Source organism: Takifugu rubripes, chromosome 8 (genome assembly GCF_901000725.2).
Source record: "Takifugu rubripes chromosome 8, fTakRub1.2, whole genome shotgun sequence".
Lineage (NCBI taxonomy): Eukaryota > Metazoa > Chordata > Actinopteri > Tetraodontiformes > Tetraodontidae > Takifugu > Takifugu rubripes.
The window spans coordinates 16,723,519-16,743,518 of NC_042292.1; the positions used below are offsets into that span (position 1 = coordinate 16,723,519).

A 20,000-nucleotide genomic window follows, 5' to 3' on the forward strand; every position below is an offset into this window, starting at 1 on the left:
TACTGCTTCGGTTTCATGCTGAGCGATCCAGGCGGCCTCTTTCCAAACAGAGGAAAAGAGGATTTGGGAGACAGGATTCAGTAGAAGTAGAGCAGAAAGGTGCTTTTGTGTTTAAAATTTGGAGGTTTTTCTCAATTCATAGAGGAAGGATTCAGTTTGAAAGCCATATTTTAGCTAAATGCTAGCTAATTTGAATCAACATAAGCCACGAGTTAGCTGAAGTTAGCCAGCTTTGCATAAAAATGTGTCATAATTATCGCCTGTGAAGGAAAGTTTGGAGTTTAAATGCAGATTAGCGAGTTCGTCCCTGCTGGAATTCAGGCGTAATTAAAAGAGTTTTACTTTTAAAACAAAGTCAAGAGAATTTTTAACATAATGAACACTTCTCACACTTACGCCGGGCTGAGGATTGTGGGCCAAATATAACACTTTACTCTTTCTCACATTACTTTGAGATATTCACACGTCCAACGCTGCGACGCTCCGCTGAGACGAGGTCTCCGAGGGAAGCGCTAATACGCAACGCTCGAGAAAGTGCAACATACGGCTGAACAGTGCATTACAAACGCTCGTATCAGTGCTAACAATGTGCAACATGTACCCTTTCCTGGCACATGCAGCCTTTTTTTTTTTTTCAAGAGCACCTTTAGCAACAAGTTGATAACATTCACACATTTTCCCTCCAAATTCTATGAACAAAAGCAGCCGTGCAGCTAATGCTAGCATCCCCCCATTGTTGGCTAACCACCACCCCTCTTCTGCTGATGCCCTCTGGGGCATGATAGCACTTCCTGACTTGTGACAGTAGCAGGCTAATGGTAGCATTGGTAATTTTCCTCTCCTCCTTCGCTGTTGTGTCCATAAAGGGGCGTGGCTACTGTGACCTGCGTTGGTGAATTTGCTACTGGGCAGAACCGCGCCGCCTTCCCTCTCTAATTGTTCTGAAGCGCAGGTTGTCATGTGAACACTTCACTATTGGACCACTTTGTGATAAATATAGATGGTGTTTTGTTGCCGTGGGCAACACACTCAGCTTCTTCTCGTCTTAATGTTGCCAAAGAATGCTTTTCTGCTAACATGTGCTATTTTAATTCGTGTAAAAATAAAGTGATTATTACAGGGTTAAGGGTGATTAACAAGAGCGGCTGAGAAAGGCCCCCGCGGCTAATCTAAGAGTCGCTATGACAATGAGTTAGCATGGCAAAATGACCGACATTAGTGATAAATGTCAGAAAATTAGACAAACAATCGAAGTTTGATCCAGTTCGAGAAAATTGAATTTAATATTGTTCTGTCTTTCATTAAATGCTAGGTAAGAACCAGGGCCTAGCTAATATTAGCATTTTACATCGATTACTAACAGTTATGCTAGTCATTGTAATTGTGGACCTCTCTTAACGTGAACAGCGGTACCAAACACGTCTCAAGCTAGCACCTCTGTGTCCCCCGTTCATGGTTTAACGTATTTCTTTTACGTCAATTTTAGCAACACTTTTCCCTAACAGGAAGTTGGCTGATTGATGGGTTTTATGACTAATTAAAAAAAAGAAAAATAACTAATAAAAAGAAATAAATGGCTTGATTACACTTCACTCATTTCAACACTAACAGATAAAAACAAAAGCTTCTCTTTCATCCTCAAAGGAAAATATTCCGAAAATGACGTTAATAAATAAAGAGGCCACATCAACGCATGAATCTGCTCCGCTGCAGCTCTGAATGGAACTGGACGACAGGGGGCGCTAGTGGGTCAGGATAGAACCACTGCTGGAATTCCGACCGCAGAAGCTGCGCTCTCTCTCGCTCTCTCTCCCCCCCTCTCTTTCGCTATCTCTCCCTCTCTCCCGCTATCTCTCTCCCTCTCCCTTCCTCCCTCTCTCCCCCCCCTCTCTCTCTCGCTATCTCTCCCTCTCTCTCCCCCTTTCTCTCCCTTCCTCCCTCTCTCTCTCTCCCTTCTCTCCCTCTCTCTCCCCCTTTCTCTCCCTCTCTCTCTCCCTTCCTTCCTCCCTCTCTCTCCCTCCCTCTCTCCCCCTTTCTCTCCATCTCTCCCCCTCTCTCTCCCTCCCCCTCTCTCGCTATCTCTCCCTCTTTCTCCCTTCCTCCCTCTTTCCCTCCCTTCTTCCCTCTCTCCCCCCTCTCTCTCCCTTCCTCCCTCTCTCCCTCCCTTCTTCCCTCTCCCTCCCTTTCTCCCCCCCCTCTCTCTCCCCCTCCCTCCCCCCTCTCCCTCCCTCCCTTCTTCCCTCTCCCTCTCTCTCCCCCTCCCTCTCTCTCCCCCCTCTCCCTTCTTCCCTCTCCCTCCCTCTCTCCCCCCTCTCTCTCCCCCTCCCTCCCTCTCTCCTTCATTACAATCGTTCATTATATCATTTCAGACCTGCTGCTGTGTCTCTTTATTTAAACTAAAAAGTGCGTCCATCTTGGTGTGACGGGGCGCGTCGCGGGCGCTCATCGTGAGGAATTCGTGCGTGACTCCACAGACACTTGTTTGATCCGCTGTGGGGCGCGCGCACCAGGCGCACCGGCCGATGAGGAACCATGGTTCAGATTTGTTGGGAGGGTTGCGGGGGGTGGGGGCAATTTAGTGCGGATGCATGCGGCACCGCATCGGCTCCTTGGGAACGGTCACCCCCCCCCCGCGCCGCCGGCGGCCACAGGATCACCGCGGGGCAGCCGGAGCGCAAGCACACAGACGTGCGCGCGCGCAACCCCGCGTCATAGGCGTGAACCTGCTTGCGGTGGAAAAGTTCGCCGCAACTCACGCACCACGAAACGCAACAATTACAGCCGCGAAGGCGGAAGCGCGGGACTGAGCTTCTGTTGGACACAAACCTGTGCAGAAATATTCGCTCCTACCGACCCCCCCAACACACACACACACACACACACACACACACACACACACACTTTTCCCTCTAAAATATTGTGGTCAGACTGTCAAGACCGAAGACCGACGCTGTTTACGAGTCTGCTGGGGTGGCGAGAGAGAGAGAGAGAGAGAGAGAGACAGAGAGAGAGAGAGGGAGAGAGAGAGAGAGAGAGGGAGAGAGAGATATTGAGAGAGGGGGAGAGAGAGAGGGAGAGGGAGAGAGGGGGTAACACTGCAATATCATTTGTGAATCCCTCTCACAGTGCTGCAGATCGAGGCTGCCAACACACGCGGCGCGTCTGCAGGTGCGGGGAGAGCGCGCGCAGGAGCCACCGAGGAATTCAGCCAGAAACGGATTTAAAGGCGTTTTTGGTTTTCCCTCCCCGACTGATTTTGTTTCAGCCTTTTTCAATCATCCCGAGTGACACACAGGAGCTGAGAGAGAGAGAGAGAGACAGAGAGACACAGAGAGAGAGAGACAGAGAGACACAGAGAGAGAGAGAGAGAGAGAGAGAGAAACTATGTGATCTGCTGGCTGCTGGAGCCAGAGTCGGCAGCCGGACTCCCAGATCAGACCTGCAGGCTCCGCGCACTCGACGCCCGCCCTGTGATGAGTTTTGGACGTAGGCTGGATGAGAGGAATACCGCAGCAGACTGAGGGAAGGAGTAATTCCGAATTGTGAGTTCCAGGACGCGGACGCGGATGCGCCGTCTGGCTTTTACGCGCGCGCCGTTGGAAGGTTTTGCCGCACCGCCCAGAGCGCATCTCCGCTCCGCGCTTTGACATTTCTTTTGGCGAAGTCGGCTGAATAAAGAGGGGCAGAACCCCGCCGCGCCATCGCGGACGTGCGTGTGGACTTGCTGCTTCTTCTGTGCAGCCGGCGCGATGGAGGAAGTGGTCCGGAGGAGGAAGTCTTAACGCGTGCCGCAGCGGTGGGCTCAGATTAAAAACCAAAACCCCAAATTAAAACACATTTCTTCCCCACTCGCTCGATTTTTTTTTTGGACTTTCCGCCCCCCATTCAACTCTGTGGACATTTTTCTAAAGGAGAACAATGAGGACTACTGATGCAGTGGACTATCTGTTCTGCTCCGTGCTCGTCTTGCAGCTGGTCCATCAGCCCGCCGCCAAGCAGGTGCTCCGGTACCGTCTGGCCGAGGAGGGACCCGCCGACGTCCGGGTCGGGAACGTGGCCGTCGATCTGGGCATCGTCGCTGTGTCCGGGGAGGTGACATTCACGCTGGAGTCCGGCTCGGATTTTTTGAAAATAGACAACATCACAGGTGAGCTGAGCACCAACGACAGGCGCATCGACCGGGAGAAGCTGCAGCAGTGCCAGATGATCTTCGACGAGAACGAGTGCTTCATAGACTTCGAGGTGTCGGTTATTGGGCCGGCGCAGAGCTGGGTCGACCTCTTTGAGGGGAAAGTGATCATCTTAGACATCAACGACAACACCCCGTCTTTCCCTTCGCCTGTCCTCACACTGTCCGTGGAGGAAAACAGACCCATCGGAACTCTGTACCTGCTGCCCACGGCCACCGACAGAGACTTTGGCAGGAACGGAATAGAGCGCTACGAGCTCATCCAAGACGGCGGGGAGAACTCCAGGCGCCTGGGCTCACCCGGGGATTCGTACTCGGGGAAGAGGAGGTTCGAGGAGGGGGCGAGCAGGAGCAGCGTCTTCGAGCTGCAAGTTGCTGACACCACAGATGGAGAGAAGCAGCCTCAGCTCATCATCAAAGGGGCCCTGGACAGGGAGCAGAGGGACTCTTACGAGCTGACGCTTCGAGTCAGGGATGGCGGAGACCCTCCTCGCTCCTCCCAGGCAATTCTGCGAGTGATGATCACTGACGTCAACGACAACAGCCCCCGCTTCGAGAAGAGCGTCTACGAGGCCGACCTCCCGGAGAACAGCTCGCCCGGGTCGCCCATCCTGCAGCTGAAAGCCACGGACGCGGACGTGGGGGTGAACGGACAGATCGAGTACGTGTTCGGGGCGGCCACGGAGTCCGTCAGGAGGCTGCTGAGGCTGGACGAGAGCACGGGCTGGCTGAGCGTTCTGCACCGCATCGACCGCGAGGAGGTGAGCCAGCTGCGGTTCACGGTCATGGCACGTGACCGGGGCCAGCCGCCCAAAATGGACAAGGCCACCGTGGTGTTGAACATCAAGGACGAGAACGACAACGTGCCTGCCATCGAGATACGCAAGATCGGACGCATTTTCCTGAAAGACGGGACGGCCAACGTGGCTGAGGACGTGGTGGTGGACACGCCCATCGCGCTGGTCCAGGTGTCAGACCGCGACCAGGGGCAGAACGGGGTCGTGACCTGCACCGTGGTGGGGGACGTGCCCTTCCAGCTGAAACCGGCCAGTGAAATGGAGGGGGAGCAGAACAAAAAGAAATACTTCCTCCACACGTCGGCCCCCCTGGACTACGAGGCCACGCAGGAATACAATGTCGTCATTGTGGCGGTGGACTCCGGCAGCCCCAGCCTAGCCAGCAACAACTCCCTCCTCGTCAAGGTGGGTGACACTAACGACAACCCACCCATCTTCAGCCAGAATGTGGTGGAGGTGTCCTTCCCGGAAAACAACGGCCCCGGCGAGAGGGTGACGACGGTCACCGCCGTCGACGCCGACAGCGGAAAGAACGCTGAAATAGCGTACTCCCTGGACTCCGCCGTTAACGGGATTTTCTCCATTGACGCGGACACCGGGGACATTCGAGTGAACACGATCCTGGACAGAGAGCACACAGAGCGCTACGAGTTCAAAGTTATCGCCAAAGACAAAGGCGTCAACACCCTTCAGGGCTCGGCGACGGTGGTCGTCCTCGTGTCCGACAAGAATGACAACGAGCCAAAGTTCATGCAGGACGTGTTCACCTTTTACGTCAAGGAGAACCTGGAGCCAAACAGTCCGGTCGGCATGGTTACGGTCATCGATGCGGACAAAGGCCACAATGCGGAGATGAGTCTTTTCATCGAGGAGGAGGAGGAAGTCTTTTCAATTGAGAATGAAACCGGGACCATTTTCTCCACCCTCTCCTTCGACAGGGAGCAAAAAACTACCTACACCTTCCGCGTCAAGGCCGTGGACGGAGGCGACCCCCCCAGATCCGCCACTGCCACGGTCTCGCTGTTCGTCATGGACGAAAACGACAACGCCCCCACGGTGACTTTCCCTAAGAACAGCTCCTACACCCTCCTCCCCCCCTCTAGCAACCTCAGAACTCTGGTCAGGAAGGTCATAGCCACCGACACAGACACCGGTATCAACGCGGACCTGAACTACAGCATTATCGGGGGAAACCCTTTCAAGCTGTTTGAAATTGACGGGGGCACCGGGGTCATTCTGCTGATGGGGAAGCTGGAACCGAGGCACTACGGCCTCCACAGACTGGTGGTGCAGGTGAACGACAGTGGCCAGCCTTCGCAGAGCACCACCACCTTCGTCCACGTGTATGTGAACGAGACTCTGTCCAACTCCACAGTGGTGGAGGCTCAGGTGGCCAAGAGCATGAGCACGTCCCTCAACACCAACATTGCCGGCGACCCCAACTCGGACCTGAACAAACAGAGGCTGAGCATCGCCATCGGAGTGATTTCGGGCATCATGACGGTCATCCTCATCATCCTGGTCGTCGTCATGGCCCGCTACTGCCGGCCCAAGAACAAGAACGGCTACGAGGCCGGGAAAAAGGACCACGAGGACTTTTTCACGCCCCAGCAACACGACAAGTCCAAAAAACCCAAAAAGGATAAAAAGAAGCAGAAGTCCAAACAACCGCTGTACAGCAGCATAGTCACCGTGGAGGCGTCGAAACCCAACGGGCAGCGCTACGACGGCGTCAGCGAGAAGTTGTCGGACAGTCCCGGCATGGGCCGCTACCGCTCGGTCAACGGAGGTCCCGGGAGCCCAGACCTGGCCCGGCACTACAAGTCCAGCTCGCCACTCCCCACCGTCCAACTCCACCCACAGTCCCCGACAGCTGGGAAAAAGCACCAGGCGGTTCAGGACCTGCCCCCTGCCAACACCTTCGTTGGCACCGGAGATAACATTTCCCTGGGATCGGACCACTGCTCCGAGTACAGCAGCCAGACCATCAACAAGTACAACAAACAGGTAAGGAGACATGGCTCCGTGTCCCCTCCACCCCCCAACCCCCCCACCCCAGTCACACCACCACCATTCTTAAATGTCCTCTTGTTTCTTTCTCTTAGTGTTTCGTCAGCCATAATGCCTTCCGACAGGGCTAGTCTCAGAAGTCGTCTTTGCCTTTACGGTGCTAATGTGCTTCAGGTTAGCGGTATTGATCTGTTTTGGTTGGGAGTGCCATTCACATGTAATATTTAAGAGGAAGGGGGTCACTACAGATTAGGGGTTTTGTTTAAAAAAAAAACCAAAAAAAAACCCACTTTTACTGCTGCACATGTGGAGGTAGCCTTTCCTGTCAGAGGTGACACGCGTGCTAACCTTGGCAAATGTGTGCCGGGCTACTGTCGACAGCTCACATCAGGGTCTGGTTTGCAGTTATTTCATCCCGGAGGGGATCAGGACCCTGCCCTGCCCTCCTCCCCAGACAAGGCCGCCTTGTCTCCCGCTGAAACGTCGGTGGAACAAAAACAGGAGAGGATAAGAGAAGACGGCAGCACAAACATGGCTTTGTCAGGCTCTGGGAGCCGGTTTTACAGTCTCGGCTTAAGTGGAAACATCTGGCTAGCAGGCCGTATTAGCATCCCGCCGCCGTTAATTGGGCGAGCAGTCAACGTAAGCATTTTTCCATCACCTGCCATATTGTGCCATGAGTTCATATGCGTCCTCATGTCAGAACATCTGGAGGTTTCTTTTGTCCACCTTTAACAACTGTCTGGTTGCTCTTTTTCAGTGCGGCAGACAAACAAAAACAGTCGATCCGTATCGAAGCGAGCTGATTTGTTCTTTACGCGACCATTTTATGTGTTTTTTATGGCAGCCTAATGAATTATTGATCCCTCCTGTACTTGGCGTCAGCGTCATCCTTTCAGACTGACTCTCACCGATTTCCTCATTTGTTTCAATCCCCATCTTAACATCTGATGTCCGTATGGCTTCTTTTTTTGTCTTTGGAATGGTCTGTTTTTCTGCCCTCCGGCACTCCTCTGGCGTATCCTTCCACCTATGTAAACGCACTCTTCTCGTTCTCCCCTTTGCAGTCAGTCTGTTTACACGCGGCGTGCTAGCAGGGCTAAGGTTACAGCCCGGGTGGCTAACTGAGAAGCATGTTGTTCTACATGATTAGCTCCACACCTCGCCACATGTTTTGCTTTCAAAGCTTCGCTGTACATGTCGGGTGATGCCCTTTTTTTTGGGGGGGGGGGGGGGGGGCAGAGGTTTGGTAATAAATCCCCTGTCTCTCCTCCTCCTACTCTCAGATTGTCTCACTCCCCTCCTTTGCAGATTCTAATATGGTGTATTCGCCAAGCTGCTTCCCAGAGTGTGGGGAGTGCTGTTGCTTTCGGATGTCTCCTGCATAATTAAAGGGCACTCTATTCCCCTCCGCCGCTGCTGCAGTAGCTCGCATTGTCTGCCTCGTTGCCCCGCTTATATAATTATTTACACTCTGCATTTAATGTTCGGGGTTTTGATGAGGTGCACATTTGCTAGCATGTCGTGAGGAGCGAGGTGTTTGCCTGACACTTAAAGTGTGTGTCTGGTGCTCCCTGGTAGCTGATTGAATTGTCGAAAGTAGCGACGGCGTCTGGCTGAGCCGATGCTCACCGTTGATAAATTCCATTGAGGTGAATGGGGCTTAATCTAATGGCTACACAGGAGAGCTAATTGAAGAGGTGCGTGTGTTCATGCGCTCCAATTACGGCATTAAACAGCCACCTCTTTATTAGATTAAGTCACGGCACGGTCACGCTTCTGTTTTTAAGGGGCTGCCGTGTCTAAAAACATCCCGGCCTTCATTTAACCGAAAGGCCATAAACACGCGAACTAGCGCGGAGTGCCTCAGGAATTGGAATAAGCAATACGATTTTATAGTTTAGCGATCAAGAGATATTGAATTCCACTTCAAAATGAAGGAAAACTGACAACGACCTAAGTTCCACTAAGAGAAATTGGAGATTTTTAGTCACCGGTTGCTGCCTGTGGTTAAGATTTCCCGTTTTAGCGTCTGTGTCGGCTAATCTCTTAATGCTCATCTGTGGGAAGAGCTAGCAACAGGCACAAGAAAGGCAGCCCTGTTAGCGGTGGAGAGAATGGCCCGTACTGTTTCACAAGGGACTTGAGGTCGGGTGAAGAGACAGAAAAAGAGAGCAGGAGGAAGGGAGGGCGGAGGAGAAGAGTGGGGACCATTGACTAATCCCTGAGGTATCGGGTTCCATCTCTGTCATCGTCTGCCTAATCTAGAAGTAACCGCGCTGGCAGCCGGCTCGGCCAGGTAACCAGGCAACTGAAGAGGTTTATCGTCGTGGTTGTTTTAGCCCGTCGGACATTTAAAGTGTCATTAAGTCGAGACACTTTTGAGACGGAGGGCACAAAGCAGCTGTCAAAGTCTTGAGCAGGCCTTGATTTGAGCTCCCGGTCGGTCCTTGTCGAGGCCCTCCCTTTGAAACGAGCTTACTCGCCATGAACACAACAATTATCGTCCCTCCTGGCGGTCGCTCCTGCCAGGAAACAATAGAAAGTGGCAAGAGACAGGGCGGCTTTGAAGTGCCGTTGAATTAGAACAAGCCATCAGCGATTGTTTTATCAGCGCACTTCAAAGCGCGCAGGTGGATCACCCTTAATGATCGCTGAGGCGCAGCAGCTTGCGTTGCGCAGCATTAGCCCTGAGGGCAGGCTAAAGTCGCGGCTCACACACCTCCGGCGGGTTACCCCGCCTCAGGGCCGACGCCGCGGCGCATCTGCCGGACACCCTCTACCCAGGCGACAGAGGCGACCTCCAGCTGCGCCCGCAATGGTGCGATTTGCCTTGTGCAAATCACGGCATGCAAATAGGGGTCGCCTGAGTGGCCTTTGTAGCCAAAAGAGAAGATGGGATGTCCCTACAGGCTGCAGGAAACCATCATGGAAATGGAGTCTTTTGCCTCTGGCCTCATTTGCTTGGACCTACAGAATGTAGCTGCCTAAACACCTCTGATTAGCCACACATGTGGGAGTGAAACCTGCTTTTACCCTCCTGCAGCTAAAAATCCTCCAATAACCTCAGTTCTCCATACAGTTCAAGGGTTCTCCATTAATTTCCCAGGTGGATTCAGTCGCTGGGATTTGCTCCCAGCAGTTTTTCCCAACCTGCTCGTGTCTAAATTGCATCCAATCACCCACCTGGACCCCGAACCTTTCAAATATACGCAACTTTTGAAATTTTTTTCACACTTCTTCTCATTCCGTCAACTTAAGATCTGATTAGATCGGCGAACTCGAGCGACTCCAGCTGTGCCCGACTTAAGGTTCCGCGAAGGCCCAAAAAAGGAACTCTCGCTCGAGTAAGAAATGGGATTAAGGGGCAATAACCTGGTTTGTGCGTTAGCGCCTCGTCATCGCCGGTTCAGGCTGTGACTGATTTTTATCAAAAAATTATTTTAGATCTATTACAGTTTAATTCAATCTGCAGTGAGTCAGGCCTCTTTTTTTTTTTTTGCTTGATTAAGCTACGGGAAGAAAATGGAAGGAGTAAGAGCGCGCGGTAATACTCATGAAATTGCAGTGGGCAGCATGTTCTCTCGTAATTTGGTTTGGTGATTTTGAATGCATCTGCTGAAAGGCAATTACGGCCCTCGGCATTAGACCGACCTGATCTACCGGCAGAGGAGGAAATCAGAGGCTCTCTGTTGTGCAAAATGTCCTCACGTGGACTTTGGACTTCGTGTACCCGTCAGGAGCTGCGAGGAAGTTGCTCCGAGCTAAAGGCTCTTGCAAAGGTTTCCGCTGGTATTCGGGGTCTAAGAATCCAAAAGAAAACCGTAGCGATCACAGGGGAACAATGAGATTTAGCCAAATGCTCCATAGCTTCCACCCTCGCCTCCATTTCGATTTGATGCCACCGGAGAAGGGCCTTTGTTTAGTCGGTGACGGTCATGCCGGTTTGTGCGCACTTGGATGGAGACTAATCACGTCTGCGGTGCTGCCGTACCATCAATCACCACATGCTAGCTATATTGTGGGTTTTAGTGGCAATCGTTAGGAGGGGTTTGCACAATAAAACTGACTTTTACAAGACTCCCGAGGTTGGTGATGTGCTAGCTAGCTGTTGTTGTCTCTAAAACCATCCTCTCACACCCACAGTGGACACCAGAACCGGCTAAATGAGAACATCTCTCAGCTCTGCTAGGGCCTGACCCCAGGGAACAGTTCTGTCTGCTAGCTGGATCGCAACACGATTCCGACGTGCTATTCCGTGTTTGTAGCTAATAGGCGGAACGGCGGTGTTTTGTTTACTCCGACGGAGCAGGGGCAGTAATGATGCCTCTTTTTGTCGACTTGTGGGAAGGGTCACGGAGCTTTTCAGCGTTTGACATCAGCATCAACAGGTGGATGGACAGAGGTGTGTTTCTGAGTGAGCAAACTGCCTGATCTTGAAAACAGCCCCCGTTCAGGTCCAAACGAAGGCTCCTGCAGACCGGCGCCAGCTCCCTCGCTCTGCTCGCAGACTTCCGCCCTTTAGGCTCTGACCTGCTCTCTTTTGTTGCGAAGAATTTGTTAAAATATTAACGAGTTCCGAGTTCCCCCGCCCGCACAAGACACATTAGGAATGTCGGAGATTAATAATGCACCCGAAAGCTTTGCCATTTTTTGTCTGAAGGATACGATATTTTACCAGTCAGACATGCTAGGCATCGGATTGTAGCAGAGGTGCTAGACCTGGACAGCTTGACTGCTTCCAGGAGCCCTATTTTGGTGCCCCCCCCGCTCCCCAAATGAGATTATGGGGTGTATGAAAGAGGAGCTGTCAGAGCCGAGGGGGGACCGGCATGAAAGTTTCTCCATGTTTGCACAGCGGAGGATGTGCACGTCAGTAAAGAGCATGCTAACGCGTGAGGAGCCGGAGCAAACGGTGGGGGGTGGGGAGTTGGGGACGGACTCTCCATCATTCTGCACAGCAGACACACATGTGGCGGCATGCCCGAGAGGGTTTCAATATCCCCGTGTTGTTGTGGCGCTTCGCTGCCGCCGCCTCGACCCCAGGAATGCAGTTCATTATATCCTTCCCTCACACCAATCGAGCTGTTTAGCGGACGCTATTTACGGATGACTTGGAAAACATGTTTGCGTCCAGCCTGGAACAGAAAAGTCACCCCCGAGGAGTTCCCGCCAACGTTTCCCCACTGCACCCACCAAAAACGCGAATATTCCCGAATATTGTGCGCTGCGTCTGCTTCGACCTTTAGCCTTACTTTAGCATCAATGACAGCGGCTATTGGAGACTCTAGCTGGACCTGCTCGGTTTGGAATTTCTTGCCACATTCATATGCGGCGCCATTTATTTGTTAGCTTTATAAACGTTCGGGGACAGTCGGCGGCTTTGTCAACAGTTGCGCATCAAATATCAATACTTAGAAATGAAAGTAAGTTAAAGAACACAGCTAGCGTTCAGACGAGGGCAGTCGAAGAGAACGAGTTACCACATATTTGTGCTACAAGATGGGAAATAAAGACACAAATACCAGCGATTCCTCCGCATTTGAGAGCGTTTCTTTTAGACATTTCTACTGCAGAAGCCATCTGCGGCAGATGTGACCCCTTCAAAGATGATATAAGACATCGCTCTGCCGGAATAAGCGACTCGCGTCCCCGTATTCCGTATAATCTCATCGGCCCGGCTGGTAGCAAACTAAAAAATAAAGCAGAGCTGACTGTAATGCCGGCCGCAGTCAGACAGATTCTTCTGAGTATTGAGGAACTGCAGACATTTAATATGGTTTCAGGTATTGATTTGAGGCACCTCAGCCGATAGCCTCTTTATTCTCCAGCTTCAGTTTCACCTTTAACTCCGGAAAAAGAGCGCTCCTTATTCCTCCCGTCCACTCGGCAGCAGATATTTGATCAAATCGTCCAAAGAGCTCCTGTCTTTTTTTTTTTTTTGAAAATGGGTGCTTGAATAATAGCTTTTTTTCCCTCTTCTCTCTCGCTACGCTACAATTACGGAGGCGGGGGGGGCGAGGAAACGGGGTTGTAATCAGGACTGAGAGGCCGCTCTTTGACACGGCTCATCTACTGCGAGCCGGTCCGCCGCGACACTTGGGACACAATAGCCAATTGTAAATTACAGAGTGGATTCAGTGGCGAGCGGTGCCCTGAGGGGAAGCTAGCCCACGGAGGGAGCGGAAAATACGGAAAATTGATACATTTGTTGGTGCCCCCCCCCCCCTCCTCTGCTTCAGGTTGATGAGGTTTGGGAACGTGGGAAAGGCGAGAGCATCAATCAAATTGACATGTCTGGGGGCAGTTAAATGATTAGAATGATGGTAACGCAAACAAGTTTTTTTTTCATATTTTACCCAAAGTTGTTTTTTTTTTTTTTGGGGGGGGTCACGCTTAAAAAGTTCTGAAGTTTATTAAACATTAATAACAGGTTGTAGCGGAAAGGAAGCAAACGGCTGGGAACTTTATGGGCATAAAATGAACTTATTAGACAGTTAAGAGCTCCCGTGAATCTCCGTTTCTGGGGGGGGGGGGGGGGGGGGGGTGACAGGAAGCTAAGCGGCTGTGCAGGTGACATTTACGAGCGCGTCGCGGGGATCCCAGGACAGACTTGGAAAGGAGCCCATCGCTGTTTAAACGTCATCGGGATTCTGCGGCCCCGACTGCAAATGTTTGAGTAGCCGAGATTACCGAACAACACCCAACCCCACCGCCCCCCTGGGGGGGGGGACCGTTTGCCGACGGTCATCTGATGTCAGCGCAAACATGCTCGGTATTCAACTCGCCTTTGCATTCATTTGCTTTTGCGTGAAATATTCTGTCGGTGCGGGTGGCCCAGGGATTTATTTGAATCTCCTTATTGACCCCCCCCACACACACACACACACACACACACACACCGCCGTCTCATTGAACAACGACGTGACAACTGTGGATCTTACGGATATGGCTGAATTATTATCTCTGCCAACAGAACTCTGATAGTTTAAGTATTGCGGCAGCTCTCAGCGGCCTCGCCGTTGTTACCACGGCGATATACCTTCGCTAACTACTTCGAGATCCTCTGCCACAGCCAAATCACCTCACTTGTACCTGGTTGTTCTGGTCTACGGCTGCCAAAAGTGGAGCTCAGTGGCAACGTGTTCCCATAAAACAAAGTCCTGCTACCTGAGGCTGGCTCCGGTGTCGGAACTTTGTGTTCCGTTAAACTCTTTTGATAAAGCCACCTGGGCGAGCGGGGAGTGACTCAAACAAAGTTCCCACGGCTCTAAATTGGCAGCAGTTGCTTTAACTACGATGGGCTTGTCTCATCCCAGTGCCGCGGCTCCTGAGGGATCCGTGACTCACTGGCCTTCCTGCTTTGATTCACCGGATCAAATTAGAAAAGGGGGGGAATATCAGTAGGTGTGCAACGCTCCCGCTCTGCAGCCGAAGCTACCTTGTTTCTGCTCATCAAGTATCCCACATGCTAGGACTGTATTTTTTATCGACTTCTGATGCCCTAAAGGTAACCCCAACTGTACTGCCTCTGGAACAGCAGGTTAGCAACATGTCGTATTAGCTGCGATAGTAATTGAAAGGCCACCATTTTAAAAGCTGACACCGGAGGTGGCCGTTTGTCAGGTTAGCACTGAAAAGCGCTCGGTCCCTCTGGACCACCAGCGCAAGAAAAAAACATTCATGAACAACAAGCTCAAGGCCTTGACCTCAGCCTACGACTGCTTTGGGCTCCACTGGGCATTTATTAGACTCATTTGAAGCCCACTCACAAGGCCCAACGGATCCAGTATCAATACCTGGGCGTCAGTTAGCTGCACACTACAGGGCAGATGTAGCGTTAATCAGATAGCGGCTAATCCAGATCTATCCGAGCCAGGATAGAAGAAGCGGAGAGGATATGCCTTTCTGGGTCATGCGCACTGTGGAAATCTAGAGGTCAGAAAGCAGCTCGGTTTAAGGTGCTTTACGACTTCTGCGGCGTAAACTTGCACTTTCCTGATGAAGTGCTGCTGCAAGTGCTTCCAGACTGCCGCCACTTTTGGCACATGTGGCCTAATGACGTGAGACTGTGAGTGAGTGACAACGCGACTGCGCCCGCGAGGCTGCCTGTGGGGTTTGGACATGTTTACTCAGCTCATTCAAACGATTTTCTTTTCTTCTTCCGTGTGGGCTCTATTATTAACTCATCCGGTTAAGCGAGTTTGGCGAACACAAATATGGAATGTTACACTTTCGTGACTCTGCCAACAGAAGTTGAATCCTAGGTTAAGCCACCTGCCCCCCGTCCTAAACCGGACAGGCTGAACACAGCGGCTCCTGCTTCCTAACTAGCCTCGACCTGCCGCTGAACATCTGTCAGCGCTCATAACGAACCCTGCAGCATCTAAAGGTATTCATGGTTATCTGGCCCCACCCTCACCGAGATCTTTACCCTCCCCTTGTGAGTAGACCGTGACCATAGATAAGATCTTTAACAAGCTTGTTGCGAGTTAGTTTAGCCTCGAGGGGGCACAATCACAGTCAGGTGTGACCCCAAACCCCCATGTGAGAGGTGGGCTGGACTGCAATACTCCAGGTGACCAGTTGAGGTTGTCATTAATGAGTGTGGCCTCAAACAAATAAAGGTTTGTGAACAACCAGTAGAAACCTCTGGGACAGGGGTGGGCAACCCAGTCCTAAGAGGGCCCCGATCTAGCAGTATTTTCGGTGAAAGCACGTATTGCGTTCCCCTGGAATTACCTGTGTCCTCACTCAGGAAGTCCCTGAGCCTCTGGTCGGACCCCCTCCTCTAGGAGGTGAGGACCCCATTCCCCAAGCAGATGATAAAATACTGCTTAGAAAATGGATCCCGTTGCTCGCATTTAAAACTAAAACCCGTTTCTATGAACTGGCACGGCGGCGAGTCGTCCTCTGCCGGCGGTATTTCCAGGCTTCTAGCGCCCACCGAAATACCCTCGCAGGCACTAACTCCGCCCCCCCTCGCGCAGGATTGTTTGTCGCCTTAACGGTGTTATCAGCAAGTGATGCATTCTGTGCGCCTACGTGTGCGGTGGGCGACCCCGCCTCACGTGTTCCGCTCGCATCGGGGAACATTGACAGCAGCAGCCGCGGCGGCGGGAGGAGGAGGCCCCCGCTATGTGGCGTGAGCCGGTTCTCTGATGGGGAGGCAGGTGACAGGTTTGAAAAATTGGCAAACGGCGCTCGCTGGAAGGCTTCCTGGGGGCTCGTGTAGTTTTAGAAATCACGCGTGAATGCAGAGGAGTGTGAATGAAAAATAGCCGTGTGATTTCACCATGTTGTCCCCCCCCCCCACCCCCCACTGTCTTCGCTGTCATCTGCCCCTCAAAGCTCGCCGTTCTCTCGGCTCCTCGCCGCCTCTGTTTCAACACTCCCCCCGTCTCGCCTTCTGTTTTTGCTCTTCCGTTCTCACCCTTCCATCCTCCGCTTCTGTTCTGTGCAGCTTAGCAGACGTGGTTATTTGGGGATTAGAATCTGTAAAACCCGCCTTAGGTGTGTTTGCCTTTGTTACTTTCCCATAGTGGCGCCGCACCGTTGGCGGTTGATCCTCGCTCAGAGGTCAGGCCCATTCCGTGTGGTTTAGCGGCGATCCCGTCACCGGATTTTTAAGCGGTGTGGCTGGCACTTAGCGGGGAAGCCCGTAGGACGTTCTGGGGACGCGCGGCCCGGCTTCACTTGGCCTGGAGCAAAGCAGTCGGAGGTCGCGACCCCGCGGGGTTGGAGGCTTACGTGCTAGCATACAGATTTGAACAAAGACTGCTGGGATTTCCTGCTTTTTGTCCGTTCTATCATAATAGATGTGGAGCCACCTTAACAACACTCGCTCCAAACCGTTCCGGAGTCTTTCCGGCATCTTTTTTTTTTCTTTTCCTTTTGTTTTTTTTTTGTTACCAACTGAAACCGCAGCCTGATCCCTCCTGCACATCTGTCCCAGATTGCTCCATCCTTCCTAATTAAACCCTGTTTACCTCAACAGTCTTAAATCCAACTCCTGGCTAATTACGAGGCGCGGGGCGCTGCTTAAACCTCGCTCGCTGATGAGGGCGAGGAGGAATTAGAAAATGCAACAACAGCAGAACCCCCCCCCCCCTCCACCCCCACCCCGAGAGGCCCGGCTCTGCCCCCACCTGCAGACCACACCGAAGTTTTACGCCAGATTTAAAACCGGGGAGGGAAAAAAAAAAGCCTAATTAATGCTGCAGAACAGCGCTTAAACATTGTTTTGGTGTCTTTGACAGAAGGCGGAATAAAAGGAGCGAAAAAAGGGGAATCTGGAACTTGGGGCGATTTCCAATCATGCATTTTTAATGTTCATTCCGCTGTTTCTTAATTAAATCCATGCATCTGAATAATAACAGTAAAAAAAGCCCATCACAACTGGGTTTGAGGCGGAGAACGGAGCGTTTCCGATGCATAATTTCTCCGGGAACATCCACAAGGGATTTGAACCCGTGTCACTGGGCTGGGCTTCTTCTGGAGGGAGCAGCATTCCTGACACATTCCTGATGGTGATCTGAAGCCAAGGTCACGAAGACCCATTTAAACCTGGGTTAACCGACTCGTCTCTCTCTCACACACACCCCAACACACACACCCACACACACCGAATTATCCCGGCCATGAGCCTGATTCAATTAGCAGGAGGTGAGGAGCGGAGAGATGAGGGTCGCGCTTGCCGTTCCAGCCCGAATGGTGATGCTTCCTGGGAGACTCAGCCCGTCTATATTTGGCAGCTCCCGGGTCAGCGTTCCCGTGGCTGTACTCGCTGCGGCGGCCGTCTATACGTCTCTGACGTGTGTTTGGCTAATAAAAGCCCCCTGTTGCTCCGCCTGAGCGTCAATGAGGTGGGACGCACACGCGAGGAACACGCGAAACACTGAGCGCCGGTTAGCATCTCCTTACCGACACCAAATTAGCCTGGCTACGCACCTCGTATTTGCTGATAGCATCAAAGAAAATCCTCAACGATGGAATTTCTCCTGTTTTCACAGCGTGGCGAGAATTATAGCGGAGGCAGAAATCCAACCGATGATCGGCCGTGTTATTAGGTATAGATTTCCTTTAGCCGCTATTAAAGCCGGCGATCCATCAGAAAACAAACATATTTAAAAGATGTCCGAACACGCTTCGGCTCCCGTGTTTATAAGAAGCACCTGGTTCTTCCTGCGCCTCCCTCCCCCGCACGGCTCCTCCCGACGTCAGACTTGAGTTGTTTATCGAGTGGAAATAGTTTTATTCTCACGTTAGGTTTTGTTTTCAAAGCTATTTGAAGATCAAAGGGCCAACGCGTATCAGGTATCACGAGTTATCGGCGCCTCCGAAATGAAACATGGAGTTGGAATCCAGCGATCAGATGTGATTCAGGCTCCGCGAGAGGCAACGTGGCCTTGGGGGAGAGAAGCTCGCGATAAAAACAGAAAAACAAGTCGGTCGTGTTTTTCTTTGATTCCTCTCATTGATCACTAATTACAGCCTGACGAGAGCGCCGTTTAAAGCAACAACAAAGGGAGTCCGGCACCGAGCTACTCATTAATTACCAATTGTAAAACATTTACTGTGACAACATCAAAGAAATCTGCCCCCCCCCAGTATCTTTACGGTTTACACGCAGCTGCTGTTCGCATGAATCAGAATTAGCCAACATTTAGCGAAGACCGTTGGGCCGGTTCTGGAAGAACGGGCAGGAATTAAAGCGAACCGCCGGGCCTTGATGGCGCGTTTGTTAGATCAGGATACAACAAATGCTAAAAAGACATCTGAACGGCGCCGGCCCACGTTATAATTCCACTATACGGCAACAAAGGGAATGTGAAGGAGATTTACCGCCGAGGGAAAAATAAGTGTAATACAAGAGGAGAGAAGCGCGAAGAGGAATTCAGACTTTTAGAAGATGTGAGGTCACGGCGAGGCTTCGTGGGAGAAAAAAAACCCGAGAGAAAGGCTGGAAATTAATGAGACCTGAACACGCTTCAGCTAATGAAAGAAGCAGGTTTCTACCAAGGCTCGGACCGTCGCTAACGCCGCCAGGAGCGGCGGGTTGGAGCGAGGCTTTAATGTCGATGTCTGCCAACCTTTGTGGCGCTGGAATAACAGAATCCTAATCTGGCGGAATGTCGCGGTCAGGGGCGGTGGTGAGGCCCGAGGCTTTGTTCCCGTTTGTTCCTGGAACTCTTCCAGGTGTGTGTAAGAGAGAGAGTTTGTGCCGTAGCTTCTGTTCGCGTCACATGACCTGTTGGACGACTTGCAGACAGCCGGCGCTCGCCGGCGTGAAGGCTGTTTACAAAAGGCACCGCGCGTCACCGATAAACCGTGACGCGCTGCCTCTTGACAGCAGGAAAAATAACGGCTAATGAGAAAAATTAGGCTCCTGAGCCGAGATCGGAGCCGCTCAGAAGAGGCTCCGGGAAGAGCGACCTTTTTCCCCTCCGGATTGACAGACGACCTCACAGCTCCAGACGCTAAGTGGAATCTGAACTCATGATGAACTCTCGGATCACTTCATGGAAGCTGCGGTGACACGAGCCAACCCCCCCCCCCGTGGATTTCTGCTGGCTTCCGTACGCAGTAATAATTCAGCCGGTGTCTGGGGATCAGAGGAGCCCCCTCATCTGGACCCCGGGATCATTAAAATGCCTGAGGCCAAACGTGCTCCTCGCCGAGGCTGTTTCTCGTCTCCCGCTCCGCTCCGGCGACTCATTCTGCCAGAGAACGCTCGGATCGCTTCGAAAAAGCCCAAATAAGGTGCTTTCTGCGCAAACACCTGTTTTTTTTCTCTCCCCCCCGTTTTTTCCTCCCTCCGTTCGCTCCCCTCATTTCTCCCAAGTCTGCGTTCCCTATCAAAACAAAGCCAAACAAGGCAAGGAAACAAACATTAGCCGGGGCCTTTTCACAAATTAAACCTCAACTTTTTCCGATCTCCGACGGTAGCCCGGGTGTTTGTTGCCGTGATGTTTGCCGGCAATAACGACGGAACCCTGTCGACT

At 52.1% G+C, this 20,000-nt stretch overlaps 1 protein-coding gene across 5 annotated transcripts in view; it reads left to right on the forward strand.

Annotated features, from left to right (window-relative positions):
* Positions 1-3,079: 3,079 nt before the first annotated feature.
* pcdh7b (protocadherin 7b) overlaps positions 3,080-20,000 on the forward strand; it is a 71,740-nt gene continuing 54,819 nt past the window's right edge. For 3 of the 5 annotated variants that reach the window (XM_029840251.1, XM_029840252.1, XM_029840253.1), the window contains exon 1: positions 3,081-6,993. In XM_029840251.1, coding sequence (XP_029696111.1) covers positions 3,919-6,993 — 3,075 coding nt within the window. In that variant the 5' untranslated portion in view covers positions 3,081-3,918. Of the gene's footprint in view, positions 6,994-20,000 lie in introns of all 5 variants that reach the window. The other 2 variants (XM_029840254.1, XM_011606701.2) reach the window with 2 other exon arrangements.